The 16,555-nt window shown below is 46.3% G+C and overlaps 1 protein-coding gene across 3 annotated transcripts in view; it reads right to left on the bottom strand.

Moving 5' to 3' along the window:
• Window positions 1–16,555, bottom strand: part of URI1 (URI1 prefoldin like chaperone) — a 364,636-nt gene that overhangs the window by 112,078 nt on the left and 236,003 nt on the right. For all 3 annotated transcript variants that reach the window (XM_085638966.1, XM_085638965.1, XM_085638967.1), the window contains one exon: window positions 13,861–14,041. In XM_085638966.1, the coding sequence (XP_085495092.1) occupies window positions 13,861–14,041 (181 nt within the window). The remainder of the gene's footprint in view (window positions 1–13,860; window positions 14,042–16,555) is intronic.

Here is a 16,555-nt window from a genome sequence, read left to right as displayed (position 1 = left end):
AACGAGGCAGAGACCTACGGCCATACGTTTGTGAATTGCATTTTTAATATGCAAGCAGTAATACTCTTTGCATACTATAGAAGGCAGTTTGTGAATCGGGCCAGCAATGTCTACTACTTCGTTAACATTATGTACCCATTCAATGTAATAGTCATCCCTTAACATCATGTGAACCTAAATGTAAATAAATGTGAGGTCCCTCTGTGAGTGGTTCTACTCACTTTGCTGTATTAACTGTGGATGATGCCTTGTAAGGGTGTGATTGAGTTGCACTTCAACAATCTAGTTAGGGGCTTCCCGTGAGGAATGTAGATTTTTTTATTGAGCCTAAATAGATATATAATAGCAAAAACCAATAAGGCAATTTTTACAGAATGTAAACAAAAAGACTGAATAGGAGCTTGCACGTTTGTTTTCTAAAAATACAACTCACATATTACCATGACTTAACGTGACTTTAGTAAAAAGTGCGAAAGACTTAAAAAACCATAGCCGTCCAGAAACATTCACGGTTATCACAATTTTTACCCATCATTGGAATTCTAAATAAAGAGAATACCTGGGGTTACCCCCCACCACCAATAACACGGCCCTAAATGTTACATGGATGGAAACTAACTCTCTATTAAAAATCTATGGCTCCAGTTAAACTTCAATCGCCTCGAGATGGTGCCGTATGGCAACAAACCACCTCAAACCCCCCCCCATGCTTTGCATATGCCACTTCAAATTTCTCGGTGAGTAAAATTTTTTCCTTCAAGCCCTCGATAGGTGGAACCCGGCTGGCTCTCCCATGTTTAAGAAAGAAGGATTTAAGCAATTGTGAGTGAGACTGATGAAAAACTGACCTCCCTTATTAAACCACTGGCTTTCCTTAGAGGCCCCAAACAAAACTAATCTTGCTTTTGGGACTAATCTAGACTAGAATGCCTGGCTGATACAAGCAAATAGCACTTCCAAGAATTTGGATAGTCTCGAACAAGTGAAAAATGTATCAAGTCAATCTCCTGCACCTTTCATTGATCAGAGACAGTAGGATATATTTTATGGAGTGTTGCTGGGGTATAATACGCCATCCAGAGGGACATTCTTTTAAAATCTGCCGCTCTCATCTGTCTATCTTTGAAATAGCATGTCAGTCTCTCAAATAATCTGCATTGTGTTTTTCCAAAACCTTTACTTGGAAAACCATTAATGTGATCTTTAGAACAATAGCTACGAAGCAGCCTATACCAGTTACCTATCTCCGTCAATTTGCTCTTTGCAAGTGTACGAAAAACAGGGTGAGTTCCTTGCCTCTCCCCCTGGACAATGGCTGCCAAAAAAGGAGTTATCTATCGAAAACTTAGAAAAAAGCACTTACATTGATCACCGCTTCTGGAAATTAGTTCCTCCCATGTAATACATTTACCTCTTTAAAAGAAAAAAATCTAACTAGTTAAACCCTAAAGAATTCCAGAACTTGGTCTCCACACCGGACATTGACAATCCTACAAACTGTTTCTCCCGGAGCTGCAAAAATGAATAATCAATTTGGAACTGATAAGATTTACAGAGGGGGATCAACCACCCTCTAAACACTGGAGAGACTTGTACCTGGTCTTTTTGGGTAATTTTGCTGTTTTAATAAATGCTCGTAAGCTAATTGCGGACTGCTACATCAATTTACCGAAGAAACAATTATCCAAATACACCACTGCCTTCTAATAATGTTGCTAAAATATCCATTAAAGCTGCCTGATTATAAATCTGCATATGGGGGAGTGCCATACCATTCTGAGTTTCATCTATTCCAGAAACACCCAATTTCACCCTAGGAGCCCTTTTATTCCAAATTAAGCTCCTTATGGACAAAATAGATATTGCTGACTTTTATTGGTAAATTAGAGAAAAAAAATAGGAGTAGTGGTAGGACAGATTTTTATAATAGCAACCCACCTAATTATTGTCAGAGGGAGAAGAGATCATCTTACAAGTTACGCATTAATTTTCCTGAGCATGGTCTCATAATTCAACCAAAAAAGCCCAGTAAAATTGTTAAAGACATATACCTAGATACCATATGGGATTTTGCGATCTTGCTTGTGGCTGTAGTGAAATTGGAGTTTTTGCAGCGGATATATTGAAGAGCAAAACTTCAGTTTTACTTCGATTTATCCTATACCCACCAAATACCTGTGAATTCCTTAATCAGCTGTAGAGCCCCCTGTATATTCTCATCTGGTTGCAGATACAGAATAAGATCGTCTGCAAATAACCGAAGCCTCACCATCCCTTTAACTGGTGCCCTAATGTTACCACTGCATAGCTTTTCTGCCAGGGACTCTCTAAAAAAAAAAGTAAATAGCAGTGGGGAGAGAGGGCACCCCTTGCATGTGTCTCAGTCAATTGATACCGTGCCGGTCATCCTAGAGTTGACAGCGACTTTGGCCTGCGCGCCAGAATATAAATTCACCTGCATCTAGGTAAATTGTGGGGGAAATCCATATTTATGCATGCTTAAAAATAAAGATTCCTAATCAACGAGGTGTTTGCTGTCATGATGCGATTAGCGACAAACCTACTCTGATCCTTATGTTTAAAAGCTAGGCTGCAGGCATAATCCAAGTAGCGCAAACTCATAAAAATCTTTAAAAAACATTGTAGAGTAGGCCAATACGTCAATATGAAATTCACATTCCTCGGATTTTATTTTATCTTTCTTGAGAAAGCTTACTATAGTAGATTCCTTGAAAGTAGAAGGAACCTCCACACCCTCTTTACTATACTTAAAGAGATCTGTTACAAAGGATGAAGCTTTTTAGCAAACATATTATGAAACTTTGAAGGAAATCCGTCATTTCCACATGTCTGCTTTGTGGACCTCAGTGGTTATTTTCCCTAAAATTGCCTGAGCCAAGGAATTCGGTAGTTGGGGTAGTTGAACTGAGGCATAATATTGTTCTATGCTGGCCAGTGAAACAGAGTACTGTGTTCGATATATGCCTCTGTAATGCTGCAAAAAAACACCTGAGCAACTTCATTCTACTCTGTTATCATTTAAGTGGCAGCCGGGTTTGCAATGTGATTGATTGTAGCTCTCTCATTCTTAATTCGACAAGACCAGGCTAAAGCTTGCCTACATGCTGGTTTTCTTCATAAAGTTGTTGCTCGTAAGCATTGGACATTTTTATTTCCTCAAGTGTAAAAAAAATCTGGAATTTTGCTTTACCCTGCCTACTTGATCCTTGTAAACCTCCATACCAGCTACCCCCTCGCTGGCATTACACCATTGTCTATTGCAAATTGTAGTTCCGCTATTTGCCAGGTGCGCTCTTTGGCTTAGTTTGCTTTGAAGGAGATAATGCTCCCTCTAACTGTGGCCTTAAAGGCCTCCAAACTGCTAAGAGAAAGGTAGTATTTCTATTATTGAAAAAATACTCTGCAATGAGCCCTCTCATCCCAGCCACCCACTGTGGGATTGATAAAAGAGATCTGTTGAGCTGCCACCTCAACCTCTCTGTGAACAGTGCCCATATCCACCACAATTGAAACCACTGAGTGAGTGATCGTAGAAGGCATATGTCCAAATATCCAACCCAACTTCTTAAATACTCCGGGAAACAAAAAAATAAAAATGAGGCGGGTTGCGGTTTTAAAACAATCTGAAAACAGGTGTATAGCGCACATCCGGGGTGGTCTACGCGCAAAGGTTCTATCTACAAGTTGAAAATTGGATTTCAAGATATAAATCACCTCTTCGATTTTAGGTTTAGGCTGTTTCTTCGCTTTATTTAATGTGTCCAATGCGAGATCCTGAATGTAGTTCTAAGCGCCCTACAAAATCAAAAGGGCCCTCGACCCCCATTGCAACATTATGGATCTGAGCTACAGCGACAAAATCATCACTAACGGGGCCATAGCAGTTAACCAATTTTAAGGAGGAACCCATTAACAGAGACTTTCACCCATAACCACCTACCTGAAGGATCTCAAATCACTTGCTGAACATCCCAGTCAATGCCCCTACCCAAGTAAATTGCTACCTTCTGTCTGCAACTTGAGACCAGGCAAAAATATGCCAGAGAATATTTGTTGGGAACAAAAGTCTTCAGAGTTTTACTCTGAAGAGGAATCTCTTGAAAAAAGATGACTTCAGGTGAAAAAGATGTAAGCCGTATCATTAAACCCCCATATTTGCGTTTATTTATAATGTTGTACGAGTTACTTACCTTCGGTAACGATGTATCTAGTAGAGACGATTCTAGCCGCAGATTCCTTCACGTTGAACTATCCCCAGGCGTGAGACTGGATCCAGAAACTTTTTGTCACAGCATCCCTGCGCGCCAGGGGGCGGGGCGACACCACGCGACTCCGCCTAGGCGTCATCCATGCACGTGACGTCAGTGAGGTCACATAAGCCCCACCCCGGCGCGCCTACATCAGTTTTCTTCGAAGAACTTTTCAGCACCGCAACGCGGAACCACCAGGCAAACTGTGGGAGCAAGGGGAACAGTGTGCGAAGGAGTAGAAACAAAGAATGGAGACAAGCGACACCATAAGGAGCGGTGCAACACTGCCGCCTCCACTGCAGGGGCGGAATAAAGAACAGAGCAGTCACCCTGTCAGCATGTAACCGCCTCCCCCCCCTCCCCCAGAGACAGGGAACATATGTAAAGGCAGGACACCTGCAGTAGGCCTACAACCCCCACCCGGAAATAGGGAAGGGGAGCCAGCCCCAGAACAGAAAGGACAACAACCACCCTCCAAGCCACCCCAGCACAGAGGGCAATCATCCTCCAAGGAACAATGGCAGGGCATGGCCAGGTGACCCCCATACAGAGGACGGCAGAGGGGCAGGGATCCCCAGCAGCAAGAGGAAGGGAGGGAGGGAGGGCAGAGACGGAAGGTAAAACCTCCCCCAAACCTGGAGCAGCCCAAGTAGCGGGGCACAGGAGCACCGTAACCCCATCCTCCAGAGAACCAAGGGGAGGAAGGAACAGCAACAAGACGTAGCGCATACAGAAACGCCACGGAGAACAGGCACCAAAAGGCCACCAGAACTCCCCAGCAGAGTGCAAGCTGTATAACAGCTACCACTACCCCACATAAGGTACGTTAAGTCCCAAGACATGGGAACCCTCTTTGGAAGAACTTCCGCAACAGAGGAAAAAAACAAAAGAACCACAGGGAAAACACCCCGCGAACGGCTTGACAAGCAGCCAAGTCTGCGTAACAGTGCTAGCAGAAAACACACACAGTGAACAAGGGCCATCCAGCAGCCAACAGTGCCAAAGTCCCCACAAGAAGGACCTAATGGCCAGAAAACACACTCAACCGCAAGAGCGACCATCCCAAGAAGGACCAGAACCAGCTTGACTCCTTATTCACTGAGGAGGAGGAGGAGGAGTATAGGGGAGGAGGAGGACAGAGCCCCGCCAGGAACCTTTGGATGGCGGAGTCAGCTGGGGCATGGAACAACAGGCTACCATCAAACGGGAGATCAATGAGCCGTTCCCGAATATTTTCGGGGAAGACGCCGTCCCGAAGCCAAGCATGGCGACGGAGAGCGACTGAGGAAGCCATGGCCCGGCCCAGCACCTCTGATGTCCAGAGCGGAGTGAAGGATACATGCCGCCAGCTCCCTGCCATCCAACGCATGACGCTGTAAGTCCACCTGAACAGCCTCCTGAGAAGCTGCGGATCCCAAAGACTCAACCGAGTCCCACAGACAATAGGAGGCCCTAGCTAGGACACACAAGGTGTTCATGGACCGCAGGGCCGCGCTGGTCGAGGCAAACATGTTGCACCCCCAAGAGTCTAGCCAGCGGGCCTCCCGGGAGGGTGGAGTCAACAGCAGCAGCAGGGAGGGAAAAGCAGTTCGCAAAAGAGGACTGGAGGCAGAGGGGTGGAGGGAAAGACATGCAGGGTCACGCGGTGCCGGAAGGTGCCGGTGTAGAAGGTGCTGAGGCACCAGATCCCCTGAGGCAGGATGCCCCCAAGCCCCCGTCAGGGACGAAAGGAGCGAACCCTCAAAGGGAAGCAAGACTTCCCTCCCACCAGAGCCCTGGTGGAGAACCTCCAAGAGCTGATCCGTCGGAAAATGAGCAATCGGGTCACCCATGTGCATAATATCCACAGCCGTGGACACCGCGTAAGCAAAGGCCGCATCCGCCTCTGTAGGTCCCTGCGGCAGAGAAAGGCGCTCCTCTATGGGCGACGGCTGCAGACTAAGGCGTTGAGGAATGGGGGACCTGCCGCTCCTCCGGAGAACACCGCGGCCTCAGAAGGTGGTGGGGAGCCACCCTTCGACGATGCCGATGAAAAAAGACACTACTCGGTGGCCAGACTCCAGGGAGGACGACACCAATATGCAGGTAGCCTCCGGAGAAGAGGGAGCGTCCGAAGAAGACTCCATAACTAGACGCCTATCAGGAGCCGTAGAGTCTGCCGCCTGAGGCAGAGCGGTAACGCCGGACTGCGTCGAAGGAGACGCTGGATAGGGCTCCTAGAAGTCACACTGCGCCGGGGACCGGAGAGGGGCCGGAGTCGCAGTGGACAGGGGGTGGCGTCGGAATGGCGCCGACTCGACCTCCGCCGAGGCAGCCGCCTGCGTGGAGAGACAAGAAGGACCAGGGGAGTGACACAAAGCCCTCCGCCAGCCTCGGCCCAGTATACGACAGAGGTGGCGAGCCATGCGGCGCCCCCAGGGTCGACCCAACCTCCGACTCGTCCCCCCGACGAGGCAGCCGCCTGCGTGGAGGGACCAAAAAGTCCCAGAGGAGGGTGAGGGGTTCGCGCCCAGCCTCGACCCGGAGCGGGACTAGGAGAGTCCACTGACCCCTGTTGCGCCGCCCGGTCTAGCAGCCGCCGGCGCCGTAGCGGCGTCACCTCGGCCTTATACACCTTGTCAAGGGACCGAGAGGGGCTCGGGGATGTGACCCGAGCCCTGGCGACACCACAGAGACTTTGGCGGGAGTTTGCAGCGAGGCAGAGACGCCGTGGTGTGAAGGAGGGACCCCAGAGGTGCCGCACCCCAACAGCACCACATCCTCCATGCCTGGATCCGACCCAGTCGGCGTCTGAGCCACCGGCGGCGCTGCGAAGGCCCCACGCAAGGCAAGGGAACCGCTGACGCCCCAGGAGGGGAAGGAGGAGGAGGAGACACCAGCGAGGCCTGCAAAGCCACCGCATATGTCTCCATCTGGACTCTCGATGCTCCATCAACCGGAAAAAGGTGGGTAGGAGGACACGCGGGCCACATCACCCGTGGAGAGTCCACGCCCCCGGCAGGCCGAAACCCGGCCCCCGGGGACAAACTGCGACACTTACCAACCGGTGAGCGACGCTCTCGCGACATCAAGGAAGGGCGAAGACGACGACCACGGCCGTATCTGAAGCAGTCTGTTGAGGCTGATCGAGGGGAGGAGGTCGTCCTGGAGAGATGCGCCAAGTGAAGTTTCATGCGGCGCTCCCGCCGCGACTTTGGCTTCAACTGTTGGCACGCCTCACAATCCGTGGTGCTGTGATCCTCCCCCAAACACCACATACAAATGTGATGAGGATTCGTCGCCGACATAAGACGCCCACACGACGTGCAAGCTTTAAGGCCCGAAGGCATTCACACACTGTTCCACCAAAAAGAGAGACAAAGATGAAGAAAAAAGGGCTCCAAAACAGGCCCGCAGCAAGACAGGATCCGCGTTGCACGCGGAAAAGGAAAAAAACTGACGAATGCGCGCCGGGGTGGGGCTTATGTGACCTCGCTGACGTCACGTGTGCGGACGATGCCTAGGCGGAGTCGTGTGGTGTCGCCCCGCCCCCTGGCGCGCAGGAATACTGTGGCAAAAAGTTTCCAGATCCAGTCTCACGCCGGGGGATAATTCTACGTGAAGGAATCTTCGGCTAGTAGTCTCGATCAGATATTACAAGAATAAATTCTAACCTACTGCATCACTGAGAAGATGAATCATAATGCCCGCTCTACTAATCATATTAGGATCGATCATTGCCGGACATCCTACTTTAAAACTGCCTTTTCCAGAAAATCCGACATCGACACCCTGCAACCCACCAGTAAAGAATTTGACAATGCCAACCAGTCTTGATTTTCCTCACGAAGACTCCTTTCTGCCCATTATATTGCTGCTCCTTTTTTCCTGAATGTGCTCCTTCCCACTCCTTGACACCCACCCTCAGGAATCCCACTGACCCCATGTACTCCCTTACCAGTGCGGGGAAGGGTGGATTGCCCGTCCTACCTCCCCACCCACACATGTAGACAGTGCCTTGGTATGGCACTAAGAGCCTATACTCCAGCGGTGACCTCCGCCACCTGATGACCTTGCAAAGAATTCCCTTGAAAGCAAAAAACAACCCGCTTGTGCAAGGACAAATACCCTTCAACATACTTGAATCACCCCCAAACAACATGCATAACGTAAGCCAAGTACATAAAAATTGAACTATTAAAACCCCTACATGAATCAAAATCACGCAAAAGAATACACATTTAGATATGTTTACATTACTAACACTGTAGGATCACCTCCATGGTAGTAGTTAAGGGCCCAAGTAAATATCCCCAATTTCTGACACGGTCTGACATTGTCCTTTGACTAGCACCTCCAATTTGGACAGCTGCAACAAGGCAGCTTGTACACCTTGTTTCTTAAAAAGTTCCAGCATGGATTTAAATTCTCGGTGACACCAAGCTGCCGTCGCATACATGTCTGAGAAGATATTAAAGCGGAACTTATCTGGAGTCTGGAATCCCTTTTTCTTGATAGATTCGGATAGAATTGACTCTTTCATAAGAAAATCCAAAAAATAAACCAAAAATGGATGGGGATATTTAGCCTTCGCAGGCTGGAAAGATGGCACCTGATGAGCCCACATGATCGAAAAACATTTCCTTTTAGGGGTATTCTCAGGGAAAACGTAGCTTTGAAACAGATTAGAGATTAATATTATGGGATCTTGGCCAGACTCCTGACCTTCTGGAATACCAGTAGAGCGATGATTTGAGCGCCTGGACCTATTTTCAAACGCTTCAAGCTTCAGCCGCATTTCCGAGGTCTCCTGCTGAAGCTTAACTTGCTGCGATTCAGAGCTCTTCTGAGAGTCTTCAAGATTCTATATGGGTTGCTGAGCTTCTGACAGTCTTGAGCTCAAAAGAAGTAGGTTGTCATTAATTTTTTCCAGCTGAAACTGTACTTCCCTGTGGACCTTTCCTTGAGTGCCCTTCATCTTTCCGATTTCTGTAAGAAGTACTTGGAGCATTTCTCCTAACTGTACCATGTTAGAGGATGTTTCTGGGGGCTCTTTACCACCGAGGACTGCCTCTTCAACATGTACTGGGAGCTCAGGAACCTTTGCCGCCTGCAGTTCATGAGTGGCAATATGGGCTGGGAGAATCAATCCCCACGTCTTTTCCTCTGTTACCATACTCTAGCATTCCTCTGCCAAAGGTTTTACACCTTTCAGGCCATATATAGGGTATGGAGGTTTCTCACTGCTACATGAAACCTGTGTAAGAGCCAACTTACACTTGAACAGCTTATCATGGTGTGACTAAGAATTGATTTCTACAAGAGAATCCATCCCCTGAGCTGGTCCAGCTCTGGGTGAGAGAGAAGGGTGACTCGCATCAAGCGGGTCAGCAGTATCTCCAGGCTGAGGCTTGGATTAATCTCAGTTGAATACTAATACTGTTCACGGTAGCATTCATGTCTTGCTGCTTGCTGAGCATCGGTCTGCTTGCCTCCTGGTTCCATATTTTTAGAGCCACTTAACCCTGGTTGAGTAGCGCGAAGCTTGGCAAGTCTTGATTTTAAAGCTTTGGCCGGGGTACGGGTTCTCCCAGTTATCTCTTGGACTCAGTGCTGCTTTCTCAACCATTATCTCTTGGACTCAGTGCTGCTTATCAAGATTGGGACCGAGGGGGCACTGGTCTTTCTAATTACAGGCTCCTTGCACACCAAAAAAAGATTTTATACCGTTCTTCCACCCCCCCCAACCCCCCCCCAGTTCTAAGCCCTTAAATAACTGAAGATCTGCTCAAGTTTTCACTGCGCCCTTGGGAAACTTCCCAACAGTAGCAGCACTCCACATCAGCTGAATCCCCAGGAGTTTTCGTAAGGGATCCTGCTGGCAATCAATGCTGGCATACAAATGAGTGAGGCCAGGCAGCAGCAAACTGTAGCTGCACCTGGGAGGGTCACCTCTGTCACCACCCGGACCCCCACTACTCCCAGAAAGCAACTAACATGCTCCTCTGAGGTTGCTGGCCCTCGCACTTCACGTTGCTGTTTCATAGCGGGATGCCCCTCTCACCTTAGCACTGACCCTGTACCGTGCCTCTCATGAAACAGCTTTTTCCCCTCAATACGTGGTATCCAAATGCCACCTAACAGAGGCCCGCTCCGGTCCACGCTCCAGCCCGCTGCTGACGGGATGAATCTGTTTGTTGCCACCGCAATATACATCCACACCGGGCCAGCAACTTCAACTGAGCAGCACGGAGAGCAGTAGAGCACGAAACACCAGGTGGCGGTCCGAGGAAGCGACTCTCTAGGTGTGGAGCAAGACTGGAGCTCAACGCACCCCTAAAAGTGTTGGCCTGCTAGTCACGCAGGAGTGGCTCCTCCTCTAAGGCGGAGGAGCGTCACCGCACTACTCTCAGAGCAGTGGAAATGAGAGAAATACAATGATAATAACAAGGTTAACATTTTATTTTTCGTTTCTGTGGGGCTGGGTTAGGGTGGGGTGTAGCCAGTGGTTTCAGGAGGAGGAGTGGACTGTGCACACTAAGTGCGCACAACTGCTTGGCCTGCCGCCTCAGGCCTGCCAAACAGTCATGCACATTTTGCATGTTCCCCACCCAGGCTGCATGCCTGGGTGGAGAACATGCCCAGGCCCAAAGTCTCGCGCCGAACCACGAAGCTCAGATCAATCACAATGCTGCATTGCAGCGTTGTGGTTGGCTATGGGAAGCTTGTGTGCTTTCGGACTCTTCAGCAAGGAGAAGAGACGGAGGCGGCCGCCACACGAGGAGATAAGTGTTTTTATTTTTTTATATTTTGCTCCCCCCGCCTCCCACCTTCAAACCCTTTTCCCTACCAGCCGCCCTGTTACGTGACGTAGATGTTGATGCCGCTACACTGGTATGAGACATGGGCATGAAAAGAAAACAGACGAGGTATCTAGATGAAAACAAAGCCTAATGACTCAATTTAATTAAATGTAAGCCACCTGTATAAATGAAAAGTGTTTAAGTAGGACCGAACATGTCCAATACCAACTAGAAAAAAGAGGGAGACATTAGTGGACAGGGGCTCTTCAAGACAATTTCACCTGTAGGGGGTGAAGTGAACTAGCTAGGAATAGGCAACCACCAACAGGTGTTTAAGAAAAGCGTGTCAAAAACCAAAACCCAATTGAAGCATTTGTTCTTGCTTCAGACAGAAATCTGGTGATCTAAATAGTTTGCAGAGATTAAAGAATACAGCATTTCAAGAATGCTTTAAAGAACTGCCTGTAAAATGATGTTATAAACTCCTCTGCCAGATCTGTTCTTCAAAGGACATGAAAAGAATTTCAAGGCATTAAGTGGAGTGAATATACTTAAATGGTAAGGAGCCAAGAGTTCAATGTGTTGGCAGAGAGCAAGCTATCATGGTATTTCCACACCAGCAGCTCTCATTTATAATTTATGAAAAGAGGTTGGCATGTCAATTTAAGCCATTCAGGTTAAGCCACAGAACATCTCCAACAAAGCTACTATGGATGTGAAAAGTCCAAATCTCACTAATGAACATCTTCAGAAACAAAGCATGAAGGTATTAGTGTTGATTCTTTAGGGATATGCTCTAAAATTAAAATTAGGTAGCAGCCATAGCTTTCTAATGGTGAAGTGGTGGATGGAAGTATATCAAATGAGCCAACTCTGAGGGGAACGATTCCAAATCCAGCAGCATTTGCACTTTTGCATATCCTTATGGGAATAAGTTTCAGTGATGTAACCAATGCAAATCACAGCTAGCAGAATCCTTTGATGGGACATACTGAACCTTGAGCTCTCCAGGCTGTGGCCCCTGGATCTCACAACAGCCCTATGTCGGTGTACTTCCCTGGTGCCTGCTAAGTCAACACACTTGAACTCGGAAGGATCATGTTACTTACCCTGTAAGCATCTGTTCTTGGCATGTAGAGCTGTAGATTCACATGCTCTGCATACTCCTGCCATCTAGTGTTGGGTCCGGATGTTTGCAAGTTGTTTTTCTTTGACGAAGTCTTTCGAGTCAAGAGATCAGGTGACTTTTCTTACCAAAAGGACATTCAGCAGGCCAATGGGAACTTAGCAGTAAAACAAACAGACACTGCTACTATCAGTTTGTGCCTTTTTCCAAGTAAAAGTAGGGTACTTTATGAAGCATTAAGGCATTCTCCCCAAAAAAAATTATTTCGGTCAGGAAACAGAAAAATGTTGCTCCTTAACAAATGGCAGTGAGCCATGGCATTTGATTAAATTTAGAAGTATGTTGTAAGCAATAAAGAGACTAAAAAGGCCATGCTGAGTGATCCAGGATCCTTTCACCAGGAGCCGGAAAATAAAAGAAGAGTTCTAAATTTCACTGATAGTGTACATGATACAATAGTAGTGTGGTGCGCATTCAAATGAGCAGCAATAGTTTTTCATCTTTTGTAGGTCATTTGGCAACGTTTTTGATCACTTTTCTTTTAAACAAGGTTTGTGGAACAGATTTAACAGTGATATTATCCAATTTTGGGGGATTTTCCCCCCAGAAAACAAGTCAAAAAAGGTTTATATAGTCAGATAAAGACCTTCAAAAACTTAATGAAAAAAACAGAAAAGTTGGCTGTTCAAAAAGGGAAGTTCAAAGTGTTTATTTTACAAAAGGCATTCTGGGATCCTGGGTGCAGTCAGGGCAAATCACTGCTTAGGATTATAAATGAAGATTCCCCAAGGAAGAGAAGAAAAGAAATCTCCATCAGAAAAAAGGTCAAAATGAAGAAGTCAAGTGCTCAAGGATTCCTTCACAGAAGCTGGGAAAAAAACTGAAGCAAATGCCAGTACAAGTAAGAAAGGATTCTGTAGGAGATTACTGTCCCTTTCAAATTCAAGCTCTGAAAGACTGCTGCATGGTAAGCGCCATTTCCCTCATCTTCAACTTTACTTTATAAAAAGCTCCAGACAGTATAATCTAACTACAGTTTCATGCTGAGGAGCAAATAAAAAATTAATTCTATATAGTCTACACACAAAAGTGCTTCAAGATTCTACATATGAGCGAGACTACTGAGGCAGACTGTCAATGAAAAGTAGAAAGTAATGGTATAAAGAAACTCCATTCAGTTGATATTTTGAACATGAAATAGCAAGCTATCCAAAAAGTTACTGCAGAATACTCCAAACCTTGAGAAGATATTTTGTCTGTCGGTTAACAGCTCACTTTGGACTCTGAGTATGTGGGTTCTAATCTTCGCTTTGGCAGTTGAACACAAATGGTGGGCGATTCTTGCCAAATCTCGATGGCCCCGTTACTTAAATTGTAATTATGTTTAATTCAAACATGTTAACACCCGCTCTACAGTATGCGGTCTAGCAATCTTTCCAATTGCATGCTTCTACTCCCACCCTGGTTGCTGGGTTTAGTACTCAGCAAAACAACAAAAAGCAAAAATCACACACACACACACACACACACACACACGCACGCACGCACACACACACCTTCTACTTTGATCAATAACTATTCAAGAGCCCTACTCCATATGAAAAGGAAATGAGTTGCGCTCTCTTAAAGAAATCTTTGTGCATACTAAATTCATACAATAGTACATTGAAAGAAAACATACCTTTCTAGTTCATTCTGTATTTCTTCTTGCCTCTCAAGTTCTTCCAGTCTGGCCCATAAATCCTTTTCAGGATAAACTTCAACATCTGATTTGGCTTGTCCTTCACCATTAGCAAGAGCTGATTCAAAAGTATCAATAGCCTTTGGTTTTGAATGAGGTTTATGAGCTGTTCTGTGCGTTCCTGTAGGTTAGAGGACATGCATTCGATAATACAATAAGCATACAAGTCCATAACAAATGTATAAAAGTAAAAAAATATAAATATAATATTATAAAGGCTTGGCAGTTTTCTCGACAAAACGTTTTCGGTTACGTCTCTGAATAGCATTGTTTGCTTAACTGAGCAATTGGCGTGACATCCATTACATTTTTCCTAGTTTTTATTAAAGATAAGCCACTTTACAGAAGTCAGCTACTGTCGCCAGTCATACATGTTGTCAGAATGGTGGGAGGTGGGATGGTTGGTAAACGTTCACTCAAAGTATGGAGTGTGGGGGGGGGAAGGGGGGAGAGAGCCCCAGCGGCTGTTCCATTCACCGTAGCATAGGTGAAACAGATTGCATATATTATAAGTTTATTATGATGCAAAAGGGGCATGGGGGAATGCTCAAAATTATAAATTTGCACTTAAGGTAACTTGACCTTTGTGTTTGCTTGTTCGTATTATCCGTCTGTAGGTGTCAGTGGCAGGATTGGGAAATGTTTGCATAGATGGACTTCTCTGCGAGTCCGGCAATGTACGCTACAATGACAGAGAGGTAGACCTAGAGTGATGCTTAGGTAAAGCTTTCTTCTACCAAATGAATTTGGTTTATTAGTAACGTGGTGTCCCAGTTTCTATTGTTCGAGTCCCCAGTTATCGCACTAGTGGATATATCTCCTCCAATTTGCTGTGTAGCACTTGTGTGTACTTGGTTTCCTAGATTCCTTGAGGATCGCCATGGTTCTTTGTGGGAGGCTGAGGAGCCCAAATTCGAAGTACTCAGGAACCTCGCCAGGTTGAGGCTGGCCAGTTGGGCCGGATGACGGACCTGTCCATTTGTTTAGGGAGTACTTTCGAGCTGGTTGGAGGCTTACTGCTCCCAAAAAGATTTCTATCAGGCGTGAGAACCATGTCAGTCTCGCCTGCAGTGAAGATGTTAGGAACAGCATCATGACTGATAGTTTGAGCTCATTACCATTGGAATCAATGGTATTGGAGGAAAAGTGTATGTAAATGTCTCTGACTAGTCTAGTATTAGGGCATTTTCGCAGGATTGAAGGTGTGGATACTTGGACGCAAAGTACTGGCATTTTGCTTTCTTTGCAGTTGCAAACAGCAACACCTACAAATATTGATTTATGCAGTTGGGGTTTTAGATCCCATTCGTGGGATGCATTTGCTTGTCAGCCTGTAAGCTTTCCACGCCAAGTAAGTGTACTGCTACCAGGGTTGTTCTCTTTTGGATGGCCCACTTCCATATGTCCTAGGCCAGCTTAGACAGCGGGTAAATTCTACTCCTTACCTGCTTGTTTAAAAAGAAAATTGCAGTCATTTTGTCCATTTGGACCAGGACTACTTTGCCTTTTACCTACTGATTAAAAGCCTTCAGTGCTAGAAACAGATTCTTGAACATCAAAATATTTATATGTGCTTGACTGACTCCGTCTGGTTCCACAGGTCCCGGACATTGAGGCTTCCCATGTGTGCCCTTTATCCCATTTGTGATGCATTTGTGGTGATGGTCATTGTTGTAGCTGGCACTTGTGAGAGGTCTTCCGGCGGTGATGAGATTTGTGTTCCACCACTGCCTTCTCTTTCAGAATCCGCTCTGTGACTAGCACTAGATCTTCCCAACTCCCTGTGGACTATGACACAAGTTCAGCAGTCGATGGGGAGACGGTCAGTGGAAATATTGGGCACACCTTGATGAATGTGTGACTACAGGAGTCGCCAACCCAGGTCAGACTGCACAGTGCTTTACAATCCTAATTGGGGTTGGCTCAAAATCCAAGTGTAAGGAGAAAATCCCGGTTTCACCTAGTGTATGTTTGTATACAGGATTATATGAATTAGGGATCCACGTACAGTTCTGCGGAATGCCCCAGAGCAGGTTTTTGGCACAGGAGTAAGCAGAAACATGTTGCCACCTTTAAGGGTGACTGGGCCATTCTACCCGTAGACCATCAGTAATTACTCGTTTTCAATCATGCCGAAGGTACCACCCATTAAAGGAATATAGTTTGTGTTTTACCCTAAGGTATTTTTAATGAACTTTCTGATCTGAATCCCTGTAATATCCAGGATTTGGTTATACCTAAATACTCCCTCAACAGTGAGGTTGAATCCGCCCTGGTAGTACCAGGGATGAGGTGGCCAATGGTGAAGCATGCCACATTGCATGGGTGAGAACTTCTCATCCAATAATGGATTTCTTTGAGCCCCTAGTAGCAAATCATTATGTCCTGTACAGGGAGACCACCATACCCTTTGTTTGTTAATGTTGTATGTCAGGAGGAAGAATGATGGGCATATTTTTTCTCTTCATCTATGTGATAGTACCATTTGCTCTGCAACGATAGTTTTAAAACAGTCCTCATTTTCAGAGACGGAACCTTCAGGTAGAGGAGAGTTTGTGCCTTCAAAGTCAATATTCTTCTGAGTATTGGAAGATGCTCTCCCACTCTCTGACTCTAGAGTCACACTCAAGAACAC

The sequence above is a fragment of the Triturus cristatus genome, chromosome 12 (assembly GCF_964204655.1).
Source record: "Triturus cristatus chromosome 12, aTriCri1.1, whole genome shotgun sequence".
NCBI lineage: Eukaryota > Metazoa > Chordata > Amphibia > Caudata > Salamandridae > Triturus > Triturus cristatus.
The sequence above is the reverse complement of the archived record's forward strand: the minus strand, read 5'-3'. Positions and strand labels throughout refer to the sequence as shown.